This window comes from Solanum verrucosum, unplaced genomic scaffold (genome assembly GCF_900185275.1).
Source record: "Solanum verrucosum unplaced genomic scaffold, falcon-dt-bn FXZP01000261.1, whole genome shotgun sequence".
NCBI classification, from domain to species: Eukaryota; Viridiplantae; Streptophyta; class Magnoliopsida; order Solanales; family Solanaceae; genus Solanum; species Solanum verrucosum.
Genome location: NW_026019969.1, coordinates 3,439,312 through 3,467,265, shown reverse-complemented (window position 1 = coordinate 3,467,265; position 27,954 = coordinate 3,439,312). Strand labels below are relative to the sequence as shown.

The window sequence follows — 27,954 nt, the reverse complement described above, 5'->3', positions numbered from 1 at the left end:
AACACATCTCGAGCAACCGGTTGTAGTTTTGGAAATCCTTTGCCGCGATTGCTCCACCATTCTAGAAGATCAATAGTAGTAGGTTCTGTATTTTGATTAATATATGCATCAAAATCATTTCTATCATTATGAGAAAGTTCAATAATACAATCTATCATATCATCAATTTCATCTTCATTATTATATCTACTCCTAGAACTTTGAGGCTCTTCGTTATGTACTACATTCCTTATATTAGAATTATTATACAAGTCGTACAATTTTCTAGCTTCAATTTTTATACTATCTTTAACATCTTGACAACTAGGTGTTTCATCATCTTCACTATCAATACCCAAATTAAAATATATTTTATCAACCATTCGTGCTGCACCTTCATCTTTGTAATGTGGGTTTAACAAACAAGCAGTTAAATAAATTTGAGGAATAGGAATAAAATATTTTTTAAATTTTTCAATCATTTTCTTAACAGATTGTTCAAATCTTGGTTTATTTTTAAATTTATAAAATTTATTAGAAATAGCACAAATATTAGGTAAAACAGAGCAAATAGTTGGATAATAAAGTGCAGATATTTTTTTTGTAGTTAAATAAAAAACTTTTAAGAATTCTATAAGTTCTTTTATGTCATTCCAATCATTATCATCAAGTCTATATGTCATATTTGAATTATGAGCATTCCAAACCATTTGTAAAAGTTTCCTATATTCATAAGCAACTTCAAGCATTTCAAATAAAGAATTCCATCTTGTACACACTGATTTTGGAATTTTTCTAGGTGGAAGATTAAATTCACGACAACGATTTTCAAAATCTCTACGTCTAGACTTAACTTGACATTTAAAAATAAAATGACATGCAGTTTCAACTTTTGTGCAACCATCGTCATATATTGCTATACCATCTCTAACAATCAAATTATATATGTGTGCAGCACACCTAATATGAAAACCATCAATATAAATAGGGCAAAGAGACGGTTTTAGTATTTCAACAGCATTACTATTATTAGAAGCATTATCTAATGTGACACTACTTATTTTATCACAAATTCCATAGTTTTGCAAAACATCTATAATTGTTTGAGCTATATAACTACCGGTTTTATGCATTTCACAACATTTATAACCTAAAATTCTTTTTTGCAAAGTCCAATTTTCATCAATCCAATGCGCAGTAATTGTGAAATAATCATTACCATTTACACTATGGCCCATATCAGAAGTAATAGCTATTTTACAATTGTTATAATAAAATAAACAACGAAGATATTGAAAATGTTGAGCTTGATAATCAAAGATAGCCTTTTTAATTGTATTTCTAGTAAAACCTTTAAAATGTGGATTATACACAATTTGAATATAATGAATAAAACCGGGATTTTCAGCAAAACTAAATGGCAAACCCATAACAACAATCATTTTAGCTAATTCTTCAAGATCTTTTTCTCTACTATATGACCGTTGTATACTAGAACCAGAAACATTAGAAGGATTTAATTGTGTTTGGACCATATTAGAGCCATCTACTCCTACATTTTCAGGAAGGGTGGTACCATTTTTTTTAGCTTCGGCTACAGCTTTAGCATGCAAAAATTCATTTTTACAACATGACATTAAATGATTACTCAAATGTCCCGTCCCACCCTGTTTTCCTACAGTTTTATGATTCATTCTATGTTTACATTTATTACAAATAGCTTGTGTTTTATCTTCATTCTGAGTCATAAATTGCCACACAACTGATTTTTTAGCGCATTCTACCTTAGTCCTAGGATGCACGGGGGGAATGGGAGCAGGACAACGAAAGGGAGCGGGAGCCGGGGAAGAGGGATTGGGAGGGGGACTAGTAGCCGACGGTGGCTCAGTTTCATCATCATCATATTCATCAACATTATTATCAAAACTATCAACATAATCATTAACATCATGTTCATCATCTTCAGGTAATTCCTCTTCAAAATTACCAAATCTTCTTTGTAAATGTTCATGATAAGGATCTAATCCACTATTACTATCAATATTAAAAACAGTTTCATCAACATGCGTATAATCATCCGTATTTATTCTTAATTGAGAAGTTTTTTTAGTTTTAGATTGAGAAGTACTACCGGTTTTTTTATTTTTCTTGGATTTTGAGCTAGATAAATTAGTGAACGAATTAACTATGGTTGTTTTACCCTTTTCAATAATGTTTTTTCCAAAATCCATATTCAAAATATAAAAAGTGAGCAAATTATATATAATACGAAAATGATTAGCAAAGTTTTAAACAAATAAACAACTAAATAAGTAGAGACTAGAGATTAATTACTCACAAAATAAATAATTAAATGTAAACAAATAAATAACTAAATGAAAAGTGAGTTGGAACGAATGTACCAAACGTCTACTTAAAAAAGTAGACGTGTATGACCGGAAGGCGAAAATTGAAAGTTGAATTTTGAAGCTCCAATTTCCAAAGTTCAAATTCGTAATTTTAACGAGAAGTCGAGAATAAGAGAATTTAGAGAGTAGAGACTAGAGAGTAGAGAGATTATAAGATATTTTTGTGAGTGAAAAGAATGAAAGATTAGGGGAATTTATAGTTAAAAAAAAGGTTGAAAATGTAGTTTTAAGAAGTTTGGGGTATTAAAAAAAGTTTGGGGGGTAGGGAGGTGTAAATGGGGGGTTATGGGGTGAAAGAGCCGTTGGTGGGGCCCAAAACCCGTTGCCCAACGGCTCTCAACGGCTATTTTTTAAATTTTCTGATTTAAAAAAAAAAAAAAAAAAAAAAGTTCCGAACCGGACCGGAACCGGACCGGACCGGGACGGAACCGGGACTAACCGGACCGGGACGGACCGGTAAAATCCCGGTTTCCGTCCCGTTACCCCTCCCGGACCGGAACAAGTCCGGAATTAACCGGCACTATCCGGAACCGAGACGGAACCGGTAACGGACCGGAACGGACCGGAACCGGAACCGGAACCTCCCGGTTCCGTTGCCACCCTTAGTTGCAGACATACTAGCTAAGTGTGGAAGTACAAATAGCTTCATCTCTGTACTTTTATTTTTAAAATTATCAATTGGCAATTTTTGTCCAACAAGTTGTTTGAGGGGATTTTTTGACAGCAAATTATTCGTTTTGTTCATCAAATCGACATTAATTTACTAGCTAGTAGTTCTAGTTCCTCGAATATGTCCATTTTTTGTAGCATCCCCTCTGGAGGATGTTCCTTTAGTTTAGATTCTTTTGAGATCAATTCTTAGTAGTTCTTTTAAGTCACATTTCTCCTGGTATGATTAACTTTTAATATTATTATAGTCGTATATCTTTTTGACCAAAAGAAAAAAGAATATTTTGTCAATTGCTTATGTTTAAAATGTATGTTATGAAAATGTGAATGTAGCGCGACAATTTTTCTCCGATATCAGAAGTCACAAAAATTATTTTTCATGCAATAACACATAGTTTAGTGACTGTATTGTTATAAAAATTAATTTCTTGACTTTACTAGTATTGGATTGCTTATATATATATACTAGACGTCAGAGCCCGTGCTAGCACAGGCCCAATATGTATCATTTCAACTTTCATATATAGCAAACACAAAATTCATATTTATATGTTATAGCAAAGTTTGCATAATTACGCTCCATAACAAACATAAATATGTATATTTCGCTACACATATACAAAAGAAAGCAGATGTATACATATACAAAAAGATCAATTGTATAAAGTGAGAGAGACGAGTGAGCGAGCAAGATCTGGGAGAGTGGCGAGCGAGATCTGGGAGAGGGGAGAGAGGGGAACGAAAATATATGTATATATACAATTTTCACGCATTTTATACATTTGTGTTTTTGTATAAAGTGAGAGAGCGAGATCTGGGAGAGGGGAGAGAGGGGAACAAAAATATATGTATATATACAATTTTCTCTCGCTTTATACAAACACAAATGCATTTTATACAATTTGTGTTTTTTGTATAAAGTGAGAGAGGCGAGTGAGAGAGCGAGATCTGGGAGAGTGTCGAGTGAGATCTGGGAGAGTGGAACCAAAATATATGTATATATACAATTTTCTCTCGCTTTATACAAACACAAACGCACTTTATACACTTGCGCTTGTATAAAAAACGAGAGAGGGGAGGGATAGAACGAGAGTGACGAGCGAGATTCAACAGGAGAGAGGTGAAATAGCAACAGTTTGCTATGAGGTACAATTAAATCAAACTATATTTATAGAATTTAATTTGAATTAATAGTTTGCTATTATATACAATTTTCCCTTTTTTATTTCAATTTATGTGACAAAGACAAAATTAAAGAGTTAATCAAACTTTAATATTAATTTAAAATAGTTTAAATTTTTAATTATTGTTAACTATGGTAAAAAAAAATTATGTCTTTTAACATTCTAAATTGCTAATTATTGTTGTATGATTTGTAATATCTTTTATGTAATTTTGAAATAATAAAGGTTATTTCTTCTTTCTCAATTTATGTGGTACTAATAAAATTTCGAGATTCAATCAATTTTTTTTGTCTTTAAAATATTCTATTGTTAATTACTGTAAATTATTGTACTTTCTAGCTGATTTTCAAATAATATAAATTATTTCATTTGTCCAATTTATGTGTCACCGATAAAATTTGAAGAGTTAATCAGATCTTTTACATATTTTTATATCTTTTGAATATTTAAGTAAATAATTATTGTGATTTATAATATTTTATACAATTATTTAAAAAAATATGCATATTGGGAGGATATTTTTGTCCAAAGTGGAAATAGAATAAGTATAAAACATTAAAGTCTTTTAAATTTTAAATTGTTAATTCTTAATGTATGATTTGTAATACTTTTACGCCATTTTCAAATAATAGAGGTCATTTCTTCTTTCTCAATTTATGTAGTACTAAATTTTTTTTTGAGATTCAATCAATTTTTTTTGTCTTTGAAATATTTCTAACTGTTAATTACTGTAATTTATAGTACTTTCTAAGAAATTTTCAAATAATATATATTATTTCATTTGTCCCAATTTATGTGTCACCGGTAAAATTTGAAGAGTCAATCAGATCTTTTATATATTTTTATATCTTTTAAATATTTAAGTAATTAATTATCGTGATTCATAATATTTTATAGAATTATTTAGTATAGTAAAATAAATTTAAAAGAAACAAACAAAACGAATTCATCATAAGAAATTACCAAAGAATCCTTGAATACATCAATAATGGGTCCGACTTTTTATTTTTAAGAAATTGCACATTCGAAGGATATTTTTGTCCAAAGTGGAAATATTGTGTAAAAAATGTGTATTTATTGTGATTTTGAATGTTTTGTGGGGTAATAGGACACACGCAAAGTTAATGTGTCTTTTTGAAAATCTGGGACAACTTCAAGTATCACTTAATGTTTTTTCTCAAAATCTAATTTACTTTCGTAAATTATGTGTCAGATCAAAATCAGATTAACAAATTCAAAAGGAATGAGTTTTGCTTGAAAGCTAACAAGATAGTTACAATTATAATTGCATTGTGACTTATTATATATAGAATATAGAGAGAGACCATCAGTGAAATAACCCTAGAATTTGTGAATTAACAATACAAGGATTAGTCCATCTAAAGAGAAAAGTATCCTTGAAATAAATAGTCTATGTAAATCAATAATTCTTCATGGGCAATTTTACATATGATCGCTCAATTTTTATTTTATATTACCAAAAGTCATTAAATTATTTTTCATAAATAAATAAAATACACTCAATAACACCTGATATCATAAAAGTTTCGAAATTAGTTTTTATAACAAAAAAGTCATTAATATTATGAACGACTGGTTATGAAGGGACCATTTCGTTTTTGTAGATTGATCCAATTTATTATTCTTTTCTTGTGTCTATTTCGTTATAAGGGATTGATTCACATGTACAAACTTTATGCTATACCCATAAATTGATCAATTCTTATTTGGAAAGATGCACTCAACTTTTTCAAAAATTCACTCCAAATGATTTGATAATTATGCAAAGAATAGTGACCGTTTGATGATAAAAAATCATAATACTTCTGTAAAATGTAAAATGAAGTGTTTAATAACTTTAGTACAATAAAATATGATCCTTTCATTATTAATCACAATATAAAAATTATTTCATTATTAATTACTATATACAATCATTATACACTAATTTATTAATCAAATATAACTTGTCTCCAAACTAAACAATTACATAATGTTATTAATAATAATTTGTGTATAATTAGTTTAAAGGCAGAACCCATCGATAACCCTTTAAAGTTGACACAAATTTTCACTTAGACACCCCAAGTAGGTTTGGTTCATTTTAAACACCTCAAGTAGATCCCACTATGTCATTTTGACCCTTTTCTAACAATCAACTAAAATTACAAAGTGTGTGTAATACACTTGCAGATGACATGACATAATGACTAATTAGAAGTTGACATGTGTCATTTGGGTATAAAATATAATAATTTAAAAATAAATTATTAAAAAAAACTACTAATTTTCAATAAAATAAATAAATAAAATTACCTATTTTCTACCACTCCCACCCCCACCTTACATCACCCCGCCCCCATCCCATCACCTTACTTCCGTAATTTTTGCTTCCCCAACCCTCCCACAATTTTTTGGCTATTCTTCCATTTTTTTTATAAAAAATATCATTAGATTTTAATTCTTTTTTTTCTTTTTTCGTTGTAAATTTGATTTTGACAACCATTTTATCGATAGTGAGGTGAGGTTCTGACAAATATGACATTCTTCTTCTATTTGTTTTTTTTTTTAAATGTGTGTTTTGTTCTAATAAATGTTTTCAAAATTAGTGTGATGATTTGTTAAAAAATTGTTCTTGTAAATGTTTTTAAAATTAGTGTGATAATTTTTTATTTTATTTTTAAATATTTTGTAAGGTTTTTTTCATCATGATTTTTTATGGTGGAAGATGGAATAAGTGGTAGGGACAAAATGTGAAGAAGAACAAGGAAAAAAATAAAATAAAATAAAAATTCAAAAAAAACACTCCTCACGCGCTCAAAATGGGTGCAACACACCCAATGTGTCAAGTCAGTAGAAAGTGTCAAAATGACATAGCGGGACTCAACATAAGGTGTCTAAAATGAACAAAAAATAGTTAAGATGTCTAAGTGAAAATTAGTGTCAACCAAATGACCCCCTAGATTATGTTTGTTAATAATTAGTCACCCTAATTTTTGGTAAAAGCAAAAAATTGGGTCCCAAATCGAAATGTTGTTTGATAAAAGGACTAAATGTGTCAAGTCAAAAAAAATACCTTCGTTTTGCACTTTCCCCAAATCTTCTCCTTTCTCTCTATCTCACTTCGAGCAATGATTGCCTTCTTCTGATTCTTCCAATTTCAGAAAGAAATTTGTTCACTAGATTCTCTAATTTAGTATTTAAATATCCTTAGATTCTCTCAATTTCTGAATGGACAGAATCTGATTTATCATGAGGAAGAAACTTGATACTCGCTTCCCTGCGGTGAGCTCTACTTTACACTCTTTTTTTCCTCTCAAAAGACTATTTCTGTTTCCTTTACTTTGTTTTATAAGTTGGCCATGATCTGTTTATGGGTTGTGTTAGTTTCAATGAATCTTGTGTTTTCTGATGTGGGTTTGAGAGAATTTGGTTTATTTTGTTCTGGGTATGTTGTACTTCTTGAAAAAAATTGTGCTTTTTTTTTTCTTTCAGTTCTTGAGTGTTTGTTGTATTTTTGAGAGAATCTGAGCTATGCTGCTTAGTGGGTCGGTTTTTTTTTTTCATGGGGTTGCTGTTTACCTTTTTTTAGTTGATTTATAGTTTATTGGGGAAATGGATAACTTGAATTTTTACTTCACTTGTACTGTGGCTCGTGTTATAAACAGAAATTGAAGAAAGATGGAGTGAATTCTATGTTTATAGATTCCTATCTGTAACTAAAAGGTTTGCTGTTTATGTTAGGTCGATAGAATTATTATATTGTAAATTCAAGTTGAAAGTTTGAGTCTTTTTAGCAGTAGACATGGGATTTTTTTTGTTTGAAGAAGGATGCAGCCTTGGCCAAGTTTAGTGTAGGCAAAGAGCAAAATGGAGCTAGGATTTTTTGTTGTTGGTTAAAGTTATTGGTTTCATTTATTGGTCAAATAAAGAAAAATATTTTGCTGCTAGTTCTTACTGGATTTAAGGATTTGGTGTTGTGGGTTAAAGTTATTGGTTTCATTTATTGGTCAAATAAAGAAAAATATGTTGCTGCTAGTTCTTACTGGATTTTGTACTTATTTGTTATGGTCCATGAAATGACTCAAGTGAGGCAGTACCATGATGTGGTCTGCCACCTGTGCTAGTCACCGTGGATCATTGTTGGATACAGAAAGATAAATAGGCAAGTTCTACTTTGTTGCAAATTGTTGTTGTTTCGCAGTGTAATATCTTTGGGAGCATTTGGAACTTTTTCAGCTTATATAAATTCTTTTTGCTGCTTTGGTGGTCAAAAGCATCTACAACTATGGGGCTTTCTGTTTGGAGCTGACTGTTTGAAGTTGTATATTTTCTTTAAAACTGTAAACCAATTAATCCTAACTAGTCCAGGCCAAGCATTAAAAGACAACTCATTCTAACTTGTCTCAAAAATGTCTATTGTAGACATTGAGGCCTCTCAAAGAAGTAATCATAGGGATGTGCCTATTGCTAAGCAAAGAAAAGAACAACTAGTGCAATGTGCAATGCCTCATAATGATGCCTGTGTTAGAGTTGTCCTCAAATCAATCATATTAAATGTGCAGACCTCTTAATCACTCTTCTTAAATGGCAGTATGGCACTGCCACAGCTAACTATTTGTCTTATTATTTTTCTGGAGTTTTGTGAAGACACATTAAGTATAGTATTCTGGTCTGAATTACTATAGTAAAAGATGGTAATTTATCACTTTTTCAAAGAAAGAGAAGGGTGGAATATCCTTATGCCTGTCTGTCTGTGGTCAAATGGATTTGTGACAAGAAGTGGGATACTGGAATCCCTGTCTCATATCTGTGTGTTAAATGAACAGATATGCTGGTGCCTCTCTAGGATCTGTGTTATTACCTTTCTGATTCAAGTAGGGTTTCTGTTTCAATGAGTATTTTTCCTTTGGATTAAGAATTAAAAGGATGAACTTAGAGGATTAACATGGAAAACATATTGAAGAATGTCTAACAAGATTCAAGTCTCTTCTATTTGTTATCATTGGCATTCCTATTGTTGTTTTCGTCACCATCATTATTTGCTTTTTAGCTTTTGATTCTATCAAATGTGGAATGTCTGAAGAGATCTCATTTTCTTCATGAAAAATGTTTAGGCCCGGATCAAGAAAATTATGCAAGCCGATGAGGATGTCGGTAAGATTGCAATGGCTGTGCCTGTTCTAGTGTGTAAGTCCCATATAATGTTTGTCTTGCGTCAATTTACTCGGTGGTTATCTTTTTCTAACCCTCCCTCTCTTGTCATTAATTGCAGCAAAAGCATTGGAGTTATTTTTACAAGACCTTTGTGACCGGACATATGACATAACTCTTAGAAGAGGAGCAAAGACTGTTAATTCACTGCACTTGTGAGTGACATTTTGAAATCTCGATACATATGTCTAGATCAGATCTGGAAGCTAATAAAGATCCATTACTAATCGGGATAATTCGTTGTTATGTTTGCTATAGTCCTGATAATCAACTTGACTCTGTTGAGTAGTTGCTTCAAATTTGTGCTTATCTGGCTCAGGTCTTTGGATTCTAATATATTTGTAATCTTAATGCTTAGATGAAACACAAAGGCTTTATGGCTTTGCTAGGAATGTAATTAGATTTCAATATTCACATGTTAACTTGGTTGTCTGCTAAGTTATTGAACTTGTTTCAGGAAATGCACTTGCCTTGTGATAGTGTATAGGTCTTCTGTGCACGGTTTTCTTATGTAATACATTTGATGAATTTATTTCTGCAGGGTGCTTAATCTCAGTGCCATTGTTATTTTAGCACATTTGATTGATAAGAGGACCTTAGTCTTCATAGTTGTGTCATGTGTGACACTTTTGGTAAACCGCTTCAGTCTTTTTGATTCTTTTCTCTGAAACTATCTGCTCTTGTAGTGCTATTCTTTCTTTAAATCTGTTTCTATCATTGGAAACTTGTTCAGCTAAGTGGTTGAATTGTTCTGCATTTCTAGCATGCTCTCTCCAAGTGTGCCAATTTCTACTGCATGCCAACTGAGATGGATCTAGAAATCATGACTTCTTTTAAACATTATTGGAGTATCATGGCTTCCTCTTATCATGGTGCGGTATCTTATGTTTGAAAGAACCTGAGCTACCAACCCAAAACCTTAAGGCAATAGGTGAAGTGGCCTAGGACATTATGAATCCCTTTTTCAACCCTTACACGACCAATGAGGACCACGTGTATTCTCCAACACTCTCTTGCATATGTGACCCAGTTCTAGGGTTTACATGTGGATTGAAGATTTTCTTTTTATCCACCCATTACCGCAAGGTTTTGGTTGGACGCTCAGATTTTGTCACATGGATCAGAGAGTCCAACCCAAAACCTTAAGACAATGTCTGGAAACCCTTATGCAACCTATGAGAGATAAATGTAATCTCTAGCAGTATGATATATGTTAGTAGTTGTCTCCCACTTCAGCCGTGTACTTCAAATCAAGAGTTCCTTTGTCTTTTCCGATACCCCAAATGGCCATGAATGTACTTTATTCAGTTGCTCTACTTCAACTTATTTCATAATAGTTTTCTTCTTTTTGTTGATACTCAAGGGACCACACGTAATTGCATAAGCAGCTAATATGATGTAAAAATCCTTATTTGCGAGTGTGAACATGTAAGGATTACAAAAGTTTTGCTATGTATAATTGTGTATTGATATTATCACTCTTATGCTTGGGTTGTTCTTGATCTTCTTGATGCTTGCGAGACACTACTGATGAAAATCAGTTATCAAGTGATCTTATAATAAATCTGTAGTCGTAGAGAGTACTAGTTGCTAGTGTTAATAGAATTAGTTAATAGCTAAAGGCTGCAGAGGGAAGGGTTGGTATACTGTTTATTATCTGTAAATCATAACCTCAAATAATAGGGATTAGGGGAAACAGTCGCAATGAAATCCTAGGTTCAAACTTCAAAGGATTCAACAATAGTGATGTGATTGAAGGCCCAACGGGCTTCCTAGAAATGAGGCTTATCCTTAGCGCGAGGTTTCATTCAATGGAATTTTTTATAAAAAATGAAATTAGAAGAAATTCTTCTAATATCACTAATAGACCAGAATTCTCTAACAAATTTAAAATAGTACTCTAAGAATTTTATGCCTAGAATTAGATTCCAGTGCATTTATTGTTCGTATCATCTTTAAGTGTGTTAGGTAATGTATCATTTTTTTTCTTCTCCATTGTGCTGAAACATCTTTGTCCTACTATGAGAACACGTCTTTCCCTGCAGGTTCAGCAGGATGATGCTGCCTTTCTCACTTACTAGTCAACTAGTGAACTCAATTGCACTTCTCGCAGCCATAAGAAATTGAGTGAATTTATTGATTAATATTTTTGTAATAATAGAAACTTACAACTAAACAGAAACAAATGAAAGTTAAAAATGCACCTCTAACATGCCACAATATAGTAAATTAAGTAAATTTTAGAGCTAATTATTGAAATATATTAAGACATATCTTAATCACAATCTTAAGTATACTTGAGAAAAGCAATACTTCGTTTTGAAAATACACATATGCAAAAGAATGGAATTTATATGTATGCTGAAAGAAACCTAAACTGAATCATGACGTCTCAAAATTCTGTGCTCAATTTTTCCATTTAAATTTTGATCTTTCAGGGAAGGAACCTAACTTAATGAAGAGACTATGTCCGGTTGATGACGGGGGAAGGGAGAGATATTGTACTTCTAGTGCTTTGTTGCTTCACTATTTTTGTGCAACTTCTATCAACCTCTCCTCCCGTCACTACAAGCAATTACTGAAATTAGCAAGAGAATGAATTCATGACAGTAATTGCCTAGTTTCGTTGATAATCCACTAATTCACATCCAATCTGTTTTAAAATAGTGTCAAAATTTTTGTGTGAAATAGTGTAGTTTGAATAGGAAGAAAGGATTGTGTGCTTAAGAGAGTAAAAGGAAGGGTTAGCATTTATGTTAGAATCGGTGGTGACTTTTAAGTTTTTTTAAATAGCACATAAATGGAAAAATAGGAAAAAGGCCAAAATTAGGAAAAAAAGGAATGATACAATTGTTGGCCATAGAGAGGTGTGGCATGACCTTGTCTATGCCTAGCTTTAATATATATATAGGGCTTGTTGGTTCATTTAACCTATTATATGCATATTGATTGTTTGTAGAAAGCACTGTGTACAAAGCTACAACGTGTTTGACTTTCTTCGGGAAGTTGTCAGCAAGGTTCCTGATTATGGCCATTCTGATGCTGCTGGTGAAATGCCAAAAAGAAGGTTAGGATCATTTTCTTGTTTGTCTAAAGTTAGTAGTTTTTCTTCAATTCAGTTGATTATTCCTCTTACACTTTTAAGGTGACAAACTATGCAATATCATATACTGTTTTATCAGGAAAGTTGCTATAGAAGAACATCATGACAGTGAGGATGAATACAAAAAGAGCAGGACGGTGAGATACCCTTTGTTGACACTTGTAGTTTAGATTCCTCTTAATTTCTCAGACTGAAAAGTGAAAACACTTATTTATAACAGTAATAAAGCATTTAGTTATTGCTTATAAAAAAGCATTTGTTCTTCAAGAATAAAAGGTGCTCTGAATGTAGTATTAGTATAAACAAGTAATTGCTGATGATCTCATTTTCGAGAGATGAAGTTTTCACAGGATAAACTAATTTAGCTCATGCAAAGAGGGCACTATCCATATCTTTGATTCTTTTAATCTTTATCAAATAGTCTTATATCTTTTTTTTTTTTTTTTTTTTGATGATGTAGTCTTGTCTCTCTTTTTTTTGTTGAATGAATTTGTCTTTTAGTTTTTTTTTTTTTTTGAAGGAAGTAGTCATATCTTTTTTGGTTTAGACATAAAAAGCTATAATGGTTTCATGAGTTCTAATTTGTTCAGAACTCCAGGTAGGGGGATGGCAATGGGGTGGTGCGGTGTGGGTGCGGGGCAAACCCGCATAAACCCGCAAAGACTTTGGCCCGCCCCGCATTAACCCGCTCCATATATACCTGCTCCCGCAGAACCTCAACAGTCATTCGCTGCAAACAATATCTGTGCAGAGATGAGTAACAAAATGAAATTGTTCCAGCTAGAAAGAATCAAAACATAGCTTATTCCCCAGTTCCATTTTTTATTCTTATCATCTTTCTCTATTTCTACCTTTTCTTTTATCCATACCAAATGTAGAAATTAAAGAAAGTCATGATGTGGAGAAATTAAAAAATTATTAGTGTTAAAATGCTCAAGTAAAAAATTATGAAAGAACTGCCTTCTTTCATGACAATAACCTTGGACGAAGCCTTTTGGATAATTATTTTATGAACAATGTTCTAATCTCTATTTCTGTATAGGTGTTCAAAAGAAAATACCCCAAACCCGCGTACCCTCCCCGCCCCGCAAAAGTTCTAACCTGCACTGCCCCATAAAGACTAAAATCCACCCCGCAACCGCCCTGCCTCATTGCCATCCCTAACTCCAGGACCCTTGATTACTTTACTTCGGACAACATTCAATGGATTCCATTTTATTTTTATAATGATGGTGTCATGGGATAGTTTGTGCACACCTCGATTACTCCACCTGATACTTGCATCTTCTTAACTACCCTGTAACTCTGTCACAAAGGTTGCTTAAGAAAATGAGAATTAAGGGATAACACTATATGAGTTGATCTATCTCTCTATGTTGCTTCTTTTATGCTTACCTCGGTTTTGTAGTACTTCTCTCCTACCAGCTCCTCTTCCTCCTCTTTTTCCTCTGTCTTTCTTTCTTTGTCTCCTTTCTTTCTCCCTCTTTTTCTCTTTTCCCTTTACTTTCTCTCTTCTCTCATTTTGGTGCTACATCAATTTGGTGAAAACTATATTTTTCTCTTTTTGGTAGTAGTGTACTACACCAATCTTGGTATGAGAGTATATTCATAGTTCTAATTCATTACACTTTGCTGCAAGTCTTTAGCACCAATTAGTAAATACCTTACCTCCCTAAATAACTCAATCTGCAATAGTTACTTGTCCCTCTTTTCATCATTCAACTGGAATAGTTACTTGGCTCTCCTTCCCCGATGTGAAAGTTGGAGACAACAGTTGTGGTTCTGCAAGACATCATTACTATGGAAGTTTAATCCATTCTAAGTTGGCCATTTACACAAAATTCTTAGAGGGATGGAAATCAACGGTTATATGATGTTCTAATGATCATCACTTATGAGTTCCATTATAGGAATTGAGATTTTTGTAAGTTGCACCAACTATTTCACTCAGTGCAGTTGAGTTTTCTCCAAGTAAGAGAGTGATGTAGCTTAAATTAAGGTTGCACTCATTATCTTTGGTTTTCTCTGTTTAGAGATTTATTTGTCGTTAGAAAATGTAAATATCTTAGTGTAATATAACCCCAAATTATGGAATATTGGAATGAAGTTGATCTAAATGGAGCAAAATGGATAATAAGGATTCATATTGGTGACCTAACTACCTTGGCGTTAAGGCACGGTGTTATTGTTTCTCTCAGTTAGTTAGGCTTTATACATATGGCATAATTAAATTCGGAGGAAGATGTAGTGTGATACAGCAACATTGTATTTCAAATGTCAGGTGTTTTTATATAATGGGATAACAAAATCATTTGTTGTTGTCATGAGAGTCACAGTGATTACTTCATATTTTCTTTTATCAGGCCATGACATGAATGCCTTCATTTCCTGCAGGAGATGTCTCCTGTTAGCAGTAGTGGTAGGGGAAGAGGTAGGGGTAGAGGAAGAGGCCGTGGTCGGGTAAGCCGTGCTGATAAGGAGCTCTCACAACCTGATATGCAACTTGAATCCTGCACTTCTGCTCAGCAGAGTGGTCAACAAAATCCAAATCCTGGAACTCAGACAGAGAACTGCTCAGAACCAAAAGAATCACCTAAACAGGACTCCACTGTTTGTGACAAGGAAAACTCAGTTGTAACAACTCCTAATCTGAAGGTCAATGTAGATGATAGTACTGATAAACCAGCTGCACCGGAAATAGCACCCTGCAATCCATCGCCAAGGCCTGTGAACGAGAAAGCAGAGGAAGGCCCTCAATGGTCTCTCGAAATGGACAGAATGGTCATCGACCCTGCTCATATGTCACAACTGAATACAAGTGTAGCAGAAGAGGAAGAAGATTATGATGAAGAAGAGTAGGCACAGATGAAATAACAAACAAATGGCCTATTTGACATTTGCTATTTATTGGTTCCAGTTTCCTGTAGGCCTTGACATAAAGGGCATGAACCCCTCTGCCACCCCTTGTGATTTATTGACATATTAGTGTCTGTCTATTTCTTAGTTGTCTTTGTGACTTGAGTCTTTGTAATGGTCTCTAACCCTTTTCTTTTCCACTAGTAATAAGTAGGAAGTGTGTTTGTTGCTCCAACCAGCACTCCATGTACCAATTACTGTATGAGATTAGGTTAAGTTCATCTTATAACATAGAAATCCTCGCGGTAGCTGACTAAGTTTGAGTGTCTATTTGTTTACCGACTAAGTTTGAGTAATTATTTTACAAAACGTATCAGGTCTTAAAGGATTTAGTCAAATAAAAATATCAAATTTCAAAGATTTTCCCTTTAAAAGAGTTTATGTTTAATTTTTATACTTAAATGGTCTAATATTTAATTTTGGCATAATACATAAACATGACCCTTAACTTGGCTTCAGCGGACAATTATGCTCTTCAACTTTGAGTCTGCACAAGTAGACACTGAAACTTGTATAAAATTGAACAAGTAAACACACGTGTTTTACATAATACACGTAGGACACAAAATTGCAATGTCAGGTTTCATGTAGGATGAATGTGTCTATTTATTCAATTTTATACAAGTTTAAGTGTCTACTTGTACACACCCAAAGTTAAAGGTCATACTTGTCAACTGACGCCAAGTTAAGAGTCATATTTATGTATTATGCCTTTAATTTTTGTTCTTTAACAACCGACCTTATGCTAATGGGGCATAAGTAAAGTCATACATAATTCGAGGAATATTATGATATCTTTCGAAATTATTTTTTTTGTGTAAATGAGCAATACAAAAAAGAAGAAGATATAAGTGCAAATGTTATTGGACATCAAGGCCCATTTTGAGGCCCACGTTCCAGATGTGTAGGTAGGTGACTAGCCCGGCCCATTAACAGTATTCAATTTGGCACAATTAGGTATAAATCTCGACAATCATCACAAGCTTCTTCCTCTTTAGCTGATTGAGGCAGCTGAGTTCCGCAGACAAAACCCTAGCTCCTCCCTCTCCTTCAACCGTCGTCCCGCCGCTCTCTTTTCATAACCACATAACTTAGCCCGTATTTTTTAGATCATTCTCCATAATCAGTAACACAATTAGATTATCGGAAAAGGTAATTTCTGTCCCTTTTGCGTTTTTTTAATAAAGTTTTCGGCTAATTTTTATCTGTTACTAAGAAGAAACGGTGTAATGCGTTGTGCTCAATATAGCTTTTGTAGAATCTATTTTGACGTTAGTTTTGTTTTTTGTTTTACCTTTTTTTCACAATACGTATTTTGCTTCTGTTTGATGGTAGTTCTTATTTGTGCATATTCGGCTGTGTTTTCTTCTCCTATTTAGTGGTCGTCTTATGAAAAAAGAATGAATGTTTAATAAATGTGTATGTGTGAGGGGTGGTGTACAAAGAATGGTGTGGTATATTTAACTCAATACACAGCTTCTCCAGAATTAATTCAGTGGTTTCTTTGTACCAGGGTTATGCTGGTTTTTGGTTCTCCTTTTTTGCTTCTTCCCTTAAACTTTCTGTGTTTTCTCTGTTATAATTGTTTATTAAAAATTTCTTGGGGAAAGCCACAGTATCTATTTGCTCTGGTCTTACAATTTTATTATATTTTATTTTTGGGGTTTTGATATAGAAAAGAGTAATCTTTTGCTGCTAAATTTTATGGGAATGATATTGAGCTAGCTTTTGTTTTTTGATTGTTTAACAAATGATTGCGTGATGAATGTAAGCTGCTGAGTATGGTTCCCCTTTGCCCCAAGTAGTAATCAGTTTTTGGCTTCTTAATATTTGAAAAAGAAAACTTTTTTTTCACAACGACTTTGAAGAAAAGGTTACCCATAGTACTACTCATGAAGTCTTGAGTTTATAAACTTGATTTTCAAGAATTGGATTGGTACATGTCCTCTTTAAGACATATTGTTTAAATTTATCATTGAAAAGCAAAACGAGTATAATTTTGTATATTTAGCAAGTAGAATGAATGCACAGAGGTACTGTGTATGTTTCCATAATTATAAGTGATTTCATTGGTATTGAATGTTTGTAGTTGCTGTGTATGTATCCGAGGATACGAAACAGATACATGTTAAGAAGTATTATGATTTGGTTATGATAAATTCTCTTAACCGTAGCTTGACAAATGCTATAAAGTTTGTTCCAATGAGAAAATTTCCATTGGAAAATTGCTGCACAGTAGAATTCAATAGCTTTGTCAACTGCATTGTCCCATGGAAGGAGATGGGTGGTTTCATCTTTACCTTGTTGTTAATTGTGAGTTTTATTTTTTTTGAATGCAATTTGGTTCCGGTACTAATTTACTAATAGTTGAACCTATTCAACTCAGGTTTTCAAGCCTATTTTGTCTAATATGATTTTGGCAGTTGTGAATTTGTTCAAACAAGTGTTTGATTACCCAGATTGCCTGTTAACTGAAAGTGTTGTTCATATTATCATTTTATTTTCTTGCTGCTTGCAAACTGTGATGAATATCTAGAATCTACATATCAAAAGCATCATAGCCCTCCTCTATTTCTGTGTTCCAGCTTTTTGCCCTCTGGAGCTGTTGTACTCATCTGACTCCACTTTTGGCATTTTTGTGCCTTAACACTTGCAAGTAATATATCAATCAGCTATTGTCTCCCAAACTTGTTTTGGTTTCCTATACTAATCTTGTGTCCTTCTGATATGTTTTGATTCACTTCATTCCAATACTATTAGACAAATTAAGAGTTTCTTATATCTAGAGGCTCTATAATCTTAGACTTATGCTTATACAGACAGCCTACACTCTTTCAGTACCTATCCACACTGGTACAGAAGCCACGAGCTAAAAGGTTGGAGGGGTTAACCCTTTGTTAAAGTCACAACTGATGACACATGCAAGCTTAAGCAAAGAGTAAAGGAACTCCTGCATCTAATGTTTGTAACAACCTAACTAAGCCTGAATCCCAAATAGCTGGTATAGCCTAGAAGAGTCATGAGACTTTCAAGCTGCTACATGCAGTAACATATGCATTGATTTTATGATGATGTGTAACAATATTATCCGCCCTCTGTCGTCTTTGACTTTTGTTTGATGTGCTGTAATTAAATTTTCCTCATTATTGCAGGCTTGGAGAGTGTAGAAGGCTGCTTTTATCGGCTCTTGCCTCAAGTGTAGCTGTTGGTGGATGCGTTCTTATTCATCTTCTATAGTTGAGGGCTAAGTTTTCTCTATGGCTTCCAGGAGTAGCATCCGTCTTATTTCATACTCGAAAGAGATTATAAATGGTGAACCAATCTTTATTTCCTCTATCTGCTGTCCTATTAAAGCTCACAAATATGAGCCTGCTGGACTTGCTTTTCACTCTGCTGCTCTTAGACTGATTGGGCATGTTGAGAAAGAAGACCCCAAAGATGGCAAAGAAGATGTTCCTAATGACAAGGAACAGACATTTGCCTATTCATCAGAGTCATACAGCTCTAAGGGGAAAAAGAAGTCTTCTACCGGCGAAAAGGTACAAGATCATTATGCATTGTTAGGGTTGAGCAATCTAAGGTATCTTGCTTCTGAGGATCAGATAAGGAAGAGCTATCGTGATGCTGCATTGAGGCATCATCCTGACAAGCTGGCTTCACTTCTTCTAGCTGAGGAAACTGAAGCTGCAAAACAAGCCAAGAAGGAGGAAATAGAAAACCACTTCAAAGCTATTCAGGAAGCATATGAGGTTCTTATGGACCCTGTTAGAAGAAGGATTTATGACTCCACTGATGAATTTGATGATGAAATCCCAACTGAATGTGCTCCACAAGATTTTTTTAAAGTCTTTGGACCTGCATTTTTAAGGAATGGTCGTTGGTCCGTCACCCAACCCATCCCTTCGTTAGGTGATGAGAATACTCCAATTAAAGAAGTGGATAGCTTTTATAATTTCTGGTACAGCTTCAAAAGTTGGAGAGAGTTCCCACATACTGATGAGTTTGATCTTGAACAAGCTGAATCTCGTGATCACAAGAGGTGGATGGAAAGGCAGAATGCGAAACTTTCAGAGAAGGCCAGAAAGGAAGAAACCGCCAGGGTGCGTACACTTGTTGACAATGCCTATAGAAAAGACCCTAGAATCTTGGGAAGAAAAGAGGCGGAGAAAGCAGAGAAGCAGAGAAAGAAGGAAGCTAAACTACTTGCAAAGAAATTACAGGAGGAAGAAGCAATTAGGATTGTTGAAGAGGAAAAGCGTAAGAAAGAGGAGGAGGGGAAAAGAGCTGCTGAAGTTGCTTCGCAGCAGAAGAAGTTGAAGGAGAAAGAAAAGAAATTATTGCGAAAAGAGCGTAGTCGTTTAAGAACCCTTGCTGCTCCTGTTTTGTCTCAGCGTTTGCTTGGGCTAACTGATGATGATGTAGAAGGTATATGCATGTCACTTGACATTGAGCAACTGAGGAACTTATGTGATAAAGCCGATGGAAAGGGTGAGCTTGTTATCGCTGAGCTTCTCAGGGGAGCACTTGGACATGAACACAACCCAAAATATGAGAATAAAGATGAAAAGATTAAGTCGCAGCAAAATGGTTCTCTGGAGAGTAAAAAACAAGTTCCTCTGATGAGCAGTGAGAAAAAGGAGAAACCATGGAGCAAAGAAGAAATTGATCTTTTGAGGAAGGGGATGCTGAAATATCCTAAAGGAACTTCTCGAAGATGGGAAGTTATTTCTGATTATATTGGTACCGCAAGGACAGTTGAAGAGATCCTGAAGGCTACAAAAACAGTTCTGCTCCAGAAGCCTGACTCTGCTAAAGCCTTTGACTCCTTCCTTGAGAAAAGAAAGCCAGCACCAACTATTGTTTCTCCTCTTTCCACGAGGGCTGAAGTAGAGGGAGTAGAAAACAGTAGCAAGCCTGAAAGTGGAAGTGCCAAAGTAGCTGATTCTCAGGAGACCCCTAGTCAAAACACAAACAGCCAGAACACTGATGACGCACCTGCAGCAAACGGAGTTTCTTCGAGTTCTGATTCAGACATATGGTCTGCTGTTCAAGAAAAAGCTTTAGTTCAAGCTCTGAAAACCTTCCCCAAGGAAACCAGCCAGCGGTGGGAACGAGTTGCAACTGCTGTCCCTGGGAAGACCATGAACCAGTGTAAAAAAAAGTTCGCATTACTCAAAGAGAATTTCAGGAACAAGAAAAGTGCAGTCTGAGGTTAGTGGTGTTTGAAACTGCTGAGTCTAGTTTTTTTTTTTTGTTTCCATCTTATTGTTCAGGCAGCCGCAACAAGCTCACTCTTGAAATGCATTGTGACAACACACCCCAGTCCATTTTCAGTACCATTTTTGTCATTAAGCAGTAGCATTTACATATCTACTATTCAGTACGGCATTGTGAAGTTACTATACTGGAATACATTAATATTTGATGGGAAATACCGATGATACCTAAAGTTATTTATCTTTATATTTATTTTTATTGTTTGCCTCTAAATTGATTCTCTCCATCGAAGTTTCTTCTTTTCATTCCCCCTCCCCTTTGAGTTGAGTTTCTTTAACCCTGACTATTCTGGGCGTGCTTCGTAACTGCTTTGAAGCTACCCTTGTGTGTGGACACATCATAAATGTTCAAATATTTTTGTTGATTGATATATGTGAAAAAAATTCCAAAGATACGTATCTACGAAATATGATTACTTTCATCTGAATGAACAGTGAATTGAAATGCGGGTTTTTTTCCCGATAACTTGAGGAACAAACACTATGCAACATCTACGTAAAAGTTCCAACTGAAACAATAGGGTTAATTAGATGGGCTATGATTTATTGTTCGCCTATTTAAACTCATGTAACATTTAGACGGGTTGACGCTTTGCTCATTTTTCGTTCTTGTCTATTTTGATTCGTCTAAATCTAGCTCAACTTGCGAATCAGTGCAAATTCCAAACTATGAATCGACAACAAAAGGAATCTGCCTACGTTTGATATTTTAAATCTGTCAAACTTCAAGAGGTCCATACTGGAATCTGGAAATTAGATACGTCACTCTTCTCATGATGTTTAATGCATTCATTAAATGAATTAAGTACAATTTTTCGATCATCTTAATTAAGGAAAATATATTATTACCAAACAAAAATTCATTACACCCCAAAAATTACTTCACACTAGATAAAGGAAAATATTTTGTCAACGTCATCACAAACAAAACAAAAAAACTTAAGATTCTACAAACGAAGATTCGATTAAAACATATTGTATTGCAAAACTAGATGCAGTATATATAAAAATATATGTATAATACATGAATCTTTTCCTGAAAATAAACAATTCACTTTGCAACAAATTAGATACCTTGTAATTAATGGTCACAATAATTACATCAGCTGGTGGTATATTAGTGTTTTCTTTGGACAGCTTAATTTGCATAGGAATTAACAATATGTAACCTTCCTATATATACATCCCTTTCCCCTTCCATTATGTTTACATCTAACTTTCGTTTCTGTGTGATTGGTCGATCTCATAATATGTCAGGCAAATTTATTCTATTACATTCATGAATATAATTTTAATTTAAACTTACCATACAACTTTGTTCGTCTTCAAAAGACATTCATTCAAGATAAATTACCCACTTCTCAATCGTTCTCCTATATTTTATCAAAATTAAAATGTTAATAAATAATTAAAAGAAGGTTAAATTTACAATGGGAAGCAAGAGAGTGGTGGTGGTGGTCCATGATACATCAAAAGAGGTAAATTGGACTGCTATTAGAGGGGTTGTTCGTAATTTTAGTCTAGAGGCCGGAGATGAGCTTATATTACTTGGAGTTGTTCACCAATTTAATAACTCAACAACTACATCAGCTTTTTTGGGCACAGTAAAACTTCGTAAGTCTTCTATACGAATTTTACTTATATATGTGCATTTTATTTATTTATAAATAGTTCAATATACAAAGTATCATGCATTCACACAACGTTCAAAAAAGGATCGCATAGTTGCAAGCTTGGACCCATGTTCTCCATGTTTTGACCTATAGGTTACTCGAAGACAACTTATAAATTGTTGCTCTCAATTTTCCTTTTCGAGCATGCATTTTATAGAAATACAAAAGTTTAAGGGTTCTTTTTTCTTTTTTTTTTAATATACCAAAAAATGATAGAATATATATCTCAATATTTATTTCTTCAACTTGTTTATATTTTTGTAGTGGGACAAAGAAATAAAGTAGACCAAAAGCTAGTGGAAGAAGAGCTAGTTAAAAGGATGGAGGAGTATAATAAGAGTTTGGAGATGTTAGTTCTGTTGAAACAATGTGAAGTTCACAAGGTTATTCCCTAAACTCCAACTTCACATTTTGGTCACATAAATTTAGTGAAATACTTAATAAACTTGTTGAGAATGTAATCGAGTATATATTTAATATTTATTTTAATAGTTTAAGCTATTAAATAAGATGATTATGCATATTAAATTAGTTATTGCAGTGTTTATGATTTATTTTTTTAAAAAAATATTAGCTAAAAACAAAAATGATATAACAACCAAGACTCTATCTCAAATCACATGTTGGTGCTCAACAACCTAAAGGGTACTCAGATCAAATAACTCAATCCATAAGATATTTTTGAAGGATCCTTTTAAAATATATGATAATTCTTTAAAGTACACATATCAATTTTTTTTTTAAAATTAAGGAGCAGACATACACCCTAATCCACCACTTGGGTCCGCCTCTAATCAGAATAATATGACTTAATAAATATATGAATTGTTGATTCGTCTAAAAATTATCTAGTCTAAAATAAATTAAAATGCAATTCAATGTCCAATTTTTTAAAATTTTAATTGTTGTTTTTTTTAAATAATTTTTTGTGTCTAATAAAATTATTATTTTACTTTATTATAACTATATATAACACATCAAATAAAAAAAATCTTTACATTATTTTGATAAAAAGATTCCATAAATTAATTTAAACTAGATATCAACATAATATTGATTGACTAAACTAATAAATAAGCTAGTCAAAGTCAATAATTAACCAAGTTAAGTTCTCGTCGCACCGGATATAATTAGTGAAGAGGTTTATAAAAGTGACAAGCTTGGTGGAAAGCTCTTATCCTTCTTTACGCCTTACATGTGGCAACAATCACATAAATCAAAGTATTTGTCTAATGCGGTGGATTACTCTCATGTATGATTTGTGCGAATTTTCCTTGTCATAAAAAAGAAAAAGAGGCATTTAGAATCTTAAATAATGGAATTCATATTTTGAATTGTGAATCTTCATGGTGTTGCAGGTCAAATTTCACATACAAGTTCAAGCTGGAAATTCACGAAAGGTGGTTGCTGTTATAGCAATCAAAAGGTTGGAACCCACTTGGATCATTCTAGATAGGTTAGTTACTAAATTTCACATATTCATTTCATTATCTATTTTAATTACTTTTTGTTCATCTGTTATATGGGACCCTGTTATTTGTTACTCTTGTATATATATTTATTAAATCAAAATTTGACCTATGTAATTTTTCAACGAAGGGGTGTCCCCTTAGCTAAGGGTGGGTCCGCTCCTGGTTAAATGATCTTGGATTTTGAAAAAATATATGAAAGATGTGAAAATGTGTCAAATATTTTATATTGATCCATACTTTCATACTTGACTTAGGAAAGTATTGTTGAATTCTGGACACAAGCTAGAGAAGGTGAAGTTTGTAATACAAAATGTTATTGCTTTGGGGCTTTTTCCCCCCTTCCTTTTGGTGGTTATAAGTTGGTTCTTTCTGTATATAGGGAAATGAAAAAAGAGAAGAAGTACTTTATGGAGAAGCTATCATGTGGAATATCAAAATTGAAAAGTGACAACTCCATAGAAGACGTGAGAGGACCGTTAAAATTAATGGAGAACACTAAGGTCTCCCTTACTCGAAATACATTTTCGTATGATGAAATGATACCGGGAGAGGATGATTCATCAGAAGAACGTCCTTCTTCGCAGCAAAGTAAGCAATGCATATATATATATCATTCCTTGAAATGTAGATATTTTAATGGAATTTTTCATGCACCTTAGTTTGATGCTTTTGTTTCATGTTGGATGGTGCTCTGTTGTCATTTATTTTTTATGATGCATTGTAGACTCGAAAGCTGTTTCTCGTACGAGAACCTCATGCAAAGAACAGGCAAGCAGTATACCAGGAAAGCTCTATTCAGATTTTTGTGAAAACAAAGTAAAAAGATCTTCTTCAACTGACTTAGTAGATCCAAGTTCAAGTTCCTCTTTCCAGAAAGTGAAAACAACAACTGGAAACTCACCATCCCACGTCTCCGATGACCAAAACCAAAAGCATGAACATATCAAGGACAGTGAAAGAGAGGAGATATTCGATGATCAATATTTGTATGGCGTAATATCCGAGAAATCTGAATGTTCCTTTTGTGGGAACAGAAGGCCGAAAATGAGACTGCATAAGGACTTCAGTTATAAGGAACTTGAAGAAGCAACAAAAGGATTTTCCAATGAGAATTTTCTATCAGAAGGCGGATTTGGTTCTGTTTATAAAGGGTATTTAAAGAAGGGACTAAGAGTTGCTGTGAAGCAGCATAATGATATGAGCCTTCAAGGAGATAAAGAATTCAAGTCCGAAGTTGAGGTTCTAAGCAAAGCTAGGCATCCAAATTTGGTCATGTTGTTAGGGTCTTGCTCTGAAGGTAGCCAAAAGTTGCTTGTCTATGAGTATGTTTGCTATGGTTCTCTAGACAAATTCTTATCAGGTAAGTCTATTTTTGACTATTAGTTTTAGAATAGGCAGATTGGACGGGTTAAAACAGAAGGAATACATATGCAGCCTGCCTAAATTAAACTAGAATGGGTTAAATTGGGAGTCTATACTCATAATTGTGTTATTCTTATGCAGGGGATATAAGAATGTCTCTCAGTTGGGAGAAGAGGCTAAAAATAGCTTTGGGTGCTGCCAGAGGCTTAGAATATCTTCATAAACACAACATCATTCACAGAGATATTAGACCTAACAACATCCTCATCACACATGATCATGAATCACTGGTATGTTGCGCACCAAGCTGCCCTCTTTTAGTTTGGTTCAAGCAAATTAAGGTGAAATGTACTGGTCCAAAATGTGGATATAAAAACGGATATGCTCTTATAGTGACAATTGACATTTATCTTCCATAGGTGTTTTAAGTTAGACATTTGTTTTATAGTTATCTAACTATATGCAACATCGATGACTTAGTTAGGAGATTTTGGACTTGCAAAAGCGGCGTATGATGAATTACAACATTCTTCTGGTAACAACGTGGTTGGTACTTTTGGATATATGGCACCAGAATATGCAGCAAGTGGAAAGTTCTCGACTAAAACAGATGTTTATGCTTTTGGGGTTGTTCTGCTGCAGCTTATCACTGGACTCAAGAACACAGACAACTGTCTTGAAGATAAAAGTCTTGTTGAATGGGTAAATATTGAAAACATCATTTCACCATATAACACAATATGCTTATTTTGTTCTATGAAACGACTAGTTATGAAATAACATTAATGGCTAATGATAACTTGTACCTTTCAAGTGCAGGCAATACCTCTTCTGGAGCAAAAGAATTATCCTCGTCTAATTGATAAAAGTATTGTCGATTCCCATGATTTCCATCAGCTATTTTGGATGGTTGAGTTAGCAGCAAAATGTCTCGAAAAGGATCCTGATAAGAGGAATACCATGGAATGGGTAAGTTTTGCTTGTAATGTCGAACTAAAATGACTAGTATCCATCATTATAATCTTCATTTGTATGATCTTATAACCGCGACATTGAATTTCAGTATAAAAGTGCGCACTTCGACTCATCATAATTTTGTTATTGTTGTTATTCTTAGCTTATTGATTGTTGATACATATCTTGTTAAATCAGGTGGTTAAGATTTTGAGTGATATAATGGAAGGAAATGCTGATACTTCTATAGACTTCAACACCAAAAGCAATAATGAAGATGATAAAATTCTTGGAACAGTAACAACTTCTTCTTCATTTTCAACAGACAGAACATGTTCATCAAAAAGGTGGAGTCCTTCATCATCCAATAGTACTCATGAAGAATGTGAAAGTAGAAAGATCCCTCTCAAACATAAAGGGGCAACTCCAAACAAAAGCAAACTACTTTATAAAGAGATGATTCATTGAGTAGTTTGTTTTGATTAAAGGCGGATCCAGGATTTAAACTCTATGAGTTCAATCTATAAAGTATGTCTATGGGAAACAACCTCTCTACCTCTGAGTTAGGAGTAAGGTCCTATATACACTTGACCCTTCCAAGATCCCACTTTGTGGGACTACATTGGGTATGTTGTTTTTGTTGTTTGTTGAGTTCAATCTATAAGGTTCCAAGGATTGGACTTGTCTTGTTTCTAAAACTATGGGTTCATTATATTATTTGTTGCATTTTCAGTAAATTTCTATGCATAAATTTATGTTTCGCGTTGAAGGTATTGGGTTCCAATGAACTGATGTTGTAACTTGCAAAGCTACAACTGCCTTTGGTTTTAAGGTGCTTTTGTTACAAGTGTCTAAGACTTCGTGGACATTGTCTGATGAAATATAAGAGTATTCTCGAATCATATTCATATTCATGTGACATATAAACCACTTTAACATTTTTGCTTTTATTTATTTTTTTGCTAAATAATTATAAGTTGATATTTTTTAAACAGTCAAACCATGAAATATGCAAGAATATCATCATGAAAATATAAAACAAAAGTTAACAAAACTAATTAGGCAAACTAAAATTTCAATACCAGCATTATACTTCTTTTGCTTTAAAATACATTATTGTAAAGTTGTTCAAATGGTCCAAGACAAAAAAAATTAAAAATCAAAGGAATGGGGCGTAAAGACAAGCAGAATCACGATTTTCATTAAATGGGTTTAAAATATGAAAAATATACCCACTAAAAAGTCGAAGGGGGTCAATATTTATTACATATATATATAATATAATTTTAACCATGTATAAACAATATAATTTTCATCGAAGGAGGAATCCATGAGCCTTTATTAGTAGCTCCGCCCTTGGTCAAAGGCATGTGCATGATTTGAAAATTTTGGATGTCACATTACTTCGAATCCAAATAGAGTAAAATAGTGAGTCGATTTGTCGATTTTGAACGTCAGATCAAATAATTAATCTTTTTGAATTATATTAGTCATAAAATTGAATGAAAATAATTATGATAACCTAACGTAACAAAGTTTTTTGTTCCAAGAACTCATATACCCTAAAAAAATGAGTAAATTTTAGATTTAGCAAATATTTTTATGTTATAGTTATAGTTTGCATAATTGCGCTTCATAATAAATTTTATGTTTGTTATGGAGCATCAGATTTGTATAAATCACAGGCAGGCATTTGTTTGTATAAAAGCACATCGATTGTATATGTATATCGGTTAGATAATTG

The 27,954-nt window shown here is 33.4% G+C and overlaps 3 protein-coding genes across 3 annotated transcripts; all 3 read left to right on the top strand.

Moving 5' to 3' along the window:
- The first annotated feature begins 7,294 nt into the window (after positions 1-7,294).
- LOC125815589 (uncharacterized) lies at positions 7,295-15,698 on the top strand. The gene is made up of 6 exons (XM_049495093.1): positions 7,295-7,525; positions 9,358-9,430; positions 9,516-9,609; positions 12,414-12,521; positions 12,637-12,694; positions 14,952-15,698. Exons 1-6 carry the CDS (start codon positions 7,493-7,495, stop codon positions 15,414-15,416), a joined length of 831 nt encoding a protein of 276 aa, XP_049351050.1. The 5' UTR covers positions 7,295-7,492; the 3' UTR covers positions 15,417-15,698.
- Positions 15,699-16,466: 768 nt separating this feature from the next.
- Positions 16,467-20,946, top strand: LOC125816863 (uncharacterized). Its single transcript, XM_049496509.1, has 2 exons — positions 16,467-16,625; positions 18,626-20,946. The coding sequence occupies exon 2, from the start codon at positions 18,731-18,733 to the stop codon at positions 20,681-20,683; it is 1,953 nt and encodes a 650-aa protein (XP_049352466.1). The 5' UTR covers positions 16,467-16,625; positions 18,626-18,730; the 3' UTR covers positions 20,684-20,946.
- Positions 20,947-22,690: 1,744 nt separating this feature from the next.
- LOC125815929 (probable serine/threonine-protein kinase PBL5) lies at positions 22,691-26,683 on the top strand. The gene is made up of 8 exons (XM_049495502.1): positions 22,691-22,805; positions 23,781-23,878; positions 24,274-24,482; positions 24,619-25,254; positions 25,398-25,546; positions 25,737-25,958; positions 26,076-26,225; positions 26,409-26,683. The coding sequence occupies exons 1-8, from the start codon at positions 22,743-22,745 to the stop codon at positions 26,676-26,678; spliced, it is 1,797 nt and encodes a 598-aa protein (XP_049351459.1). The 5' UTR covers positions 22,691-22,742; the 3' UTR covers positions 26,679-26,683.
- The last annotated feature ends 1,271 nt before the right edge of the window (positions 26,684-27,954 follow it).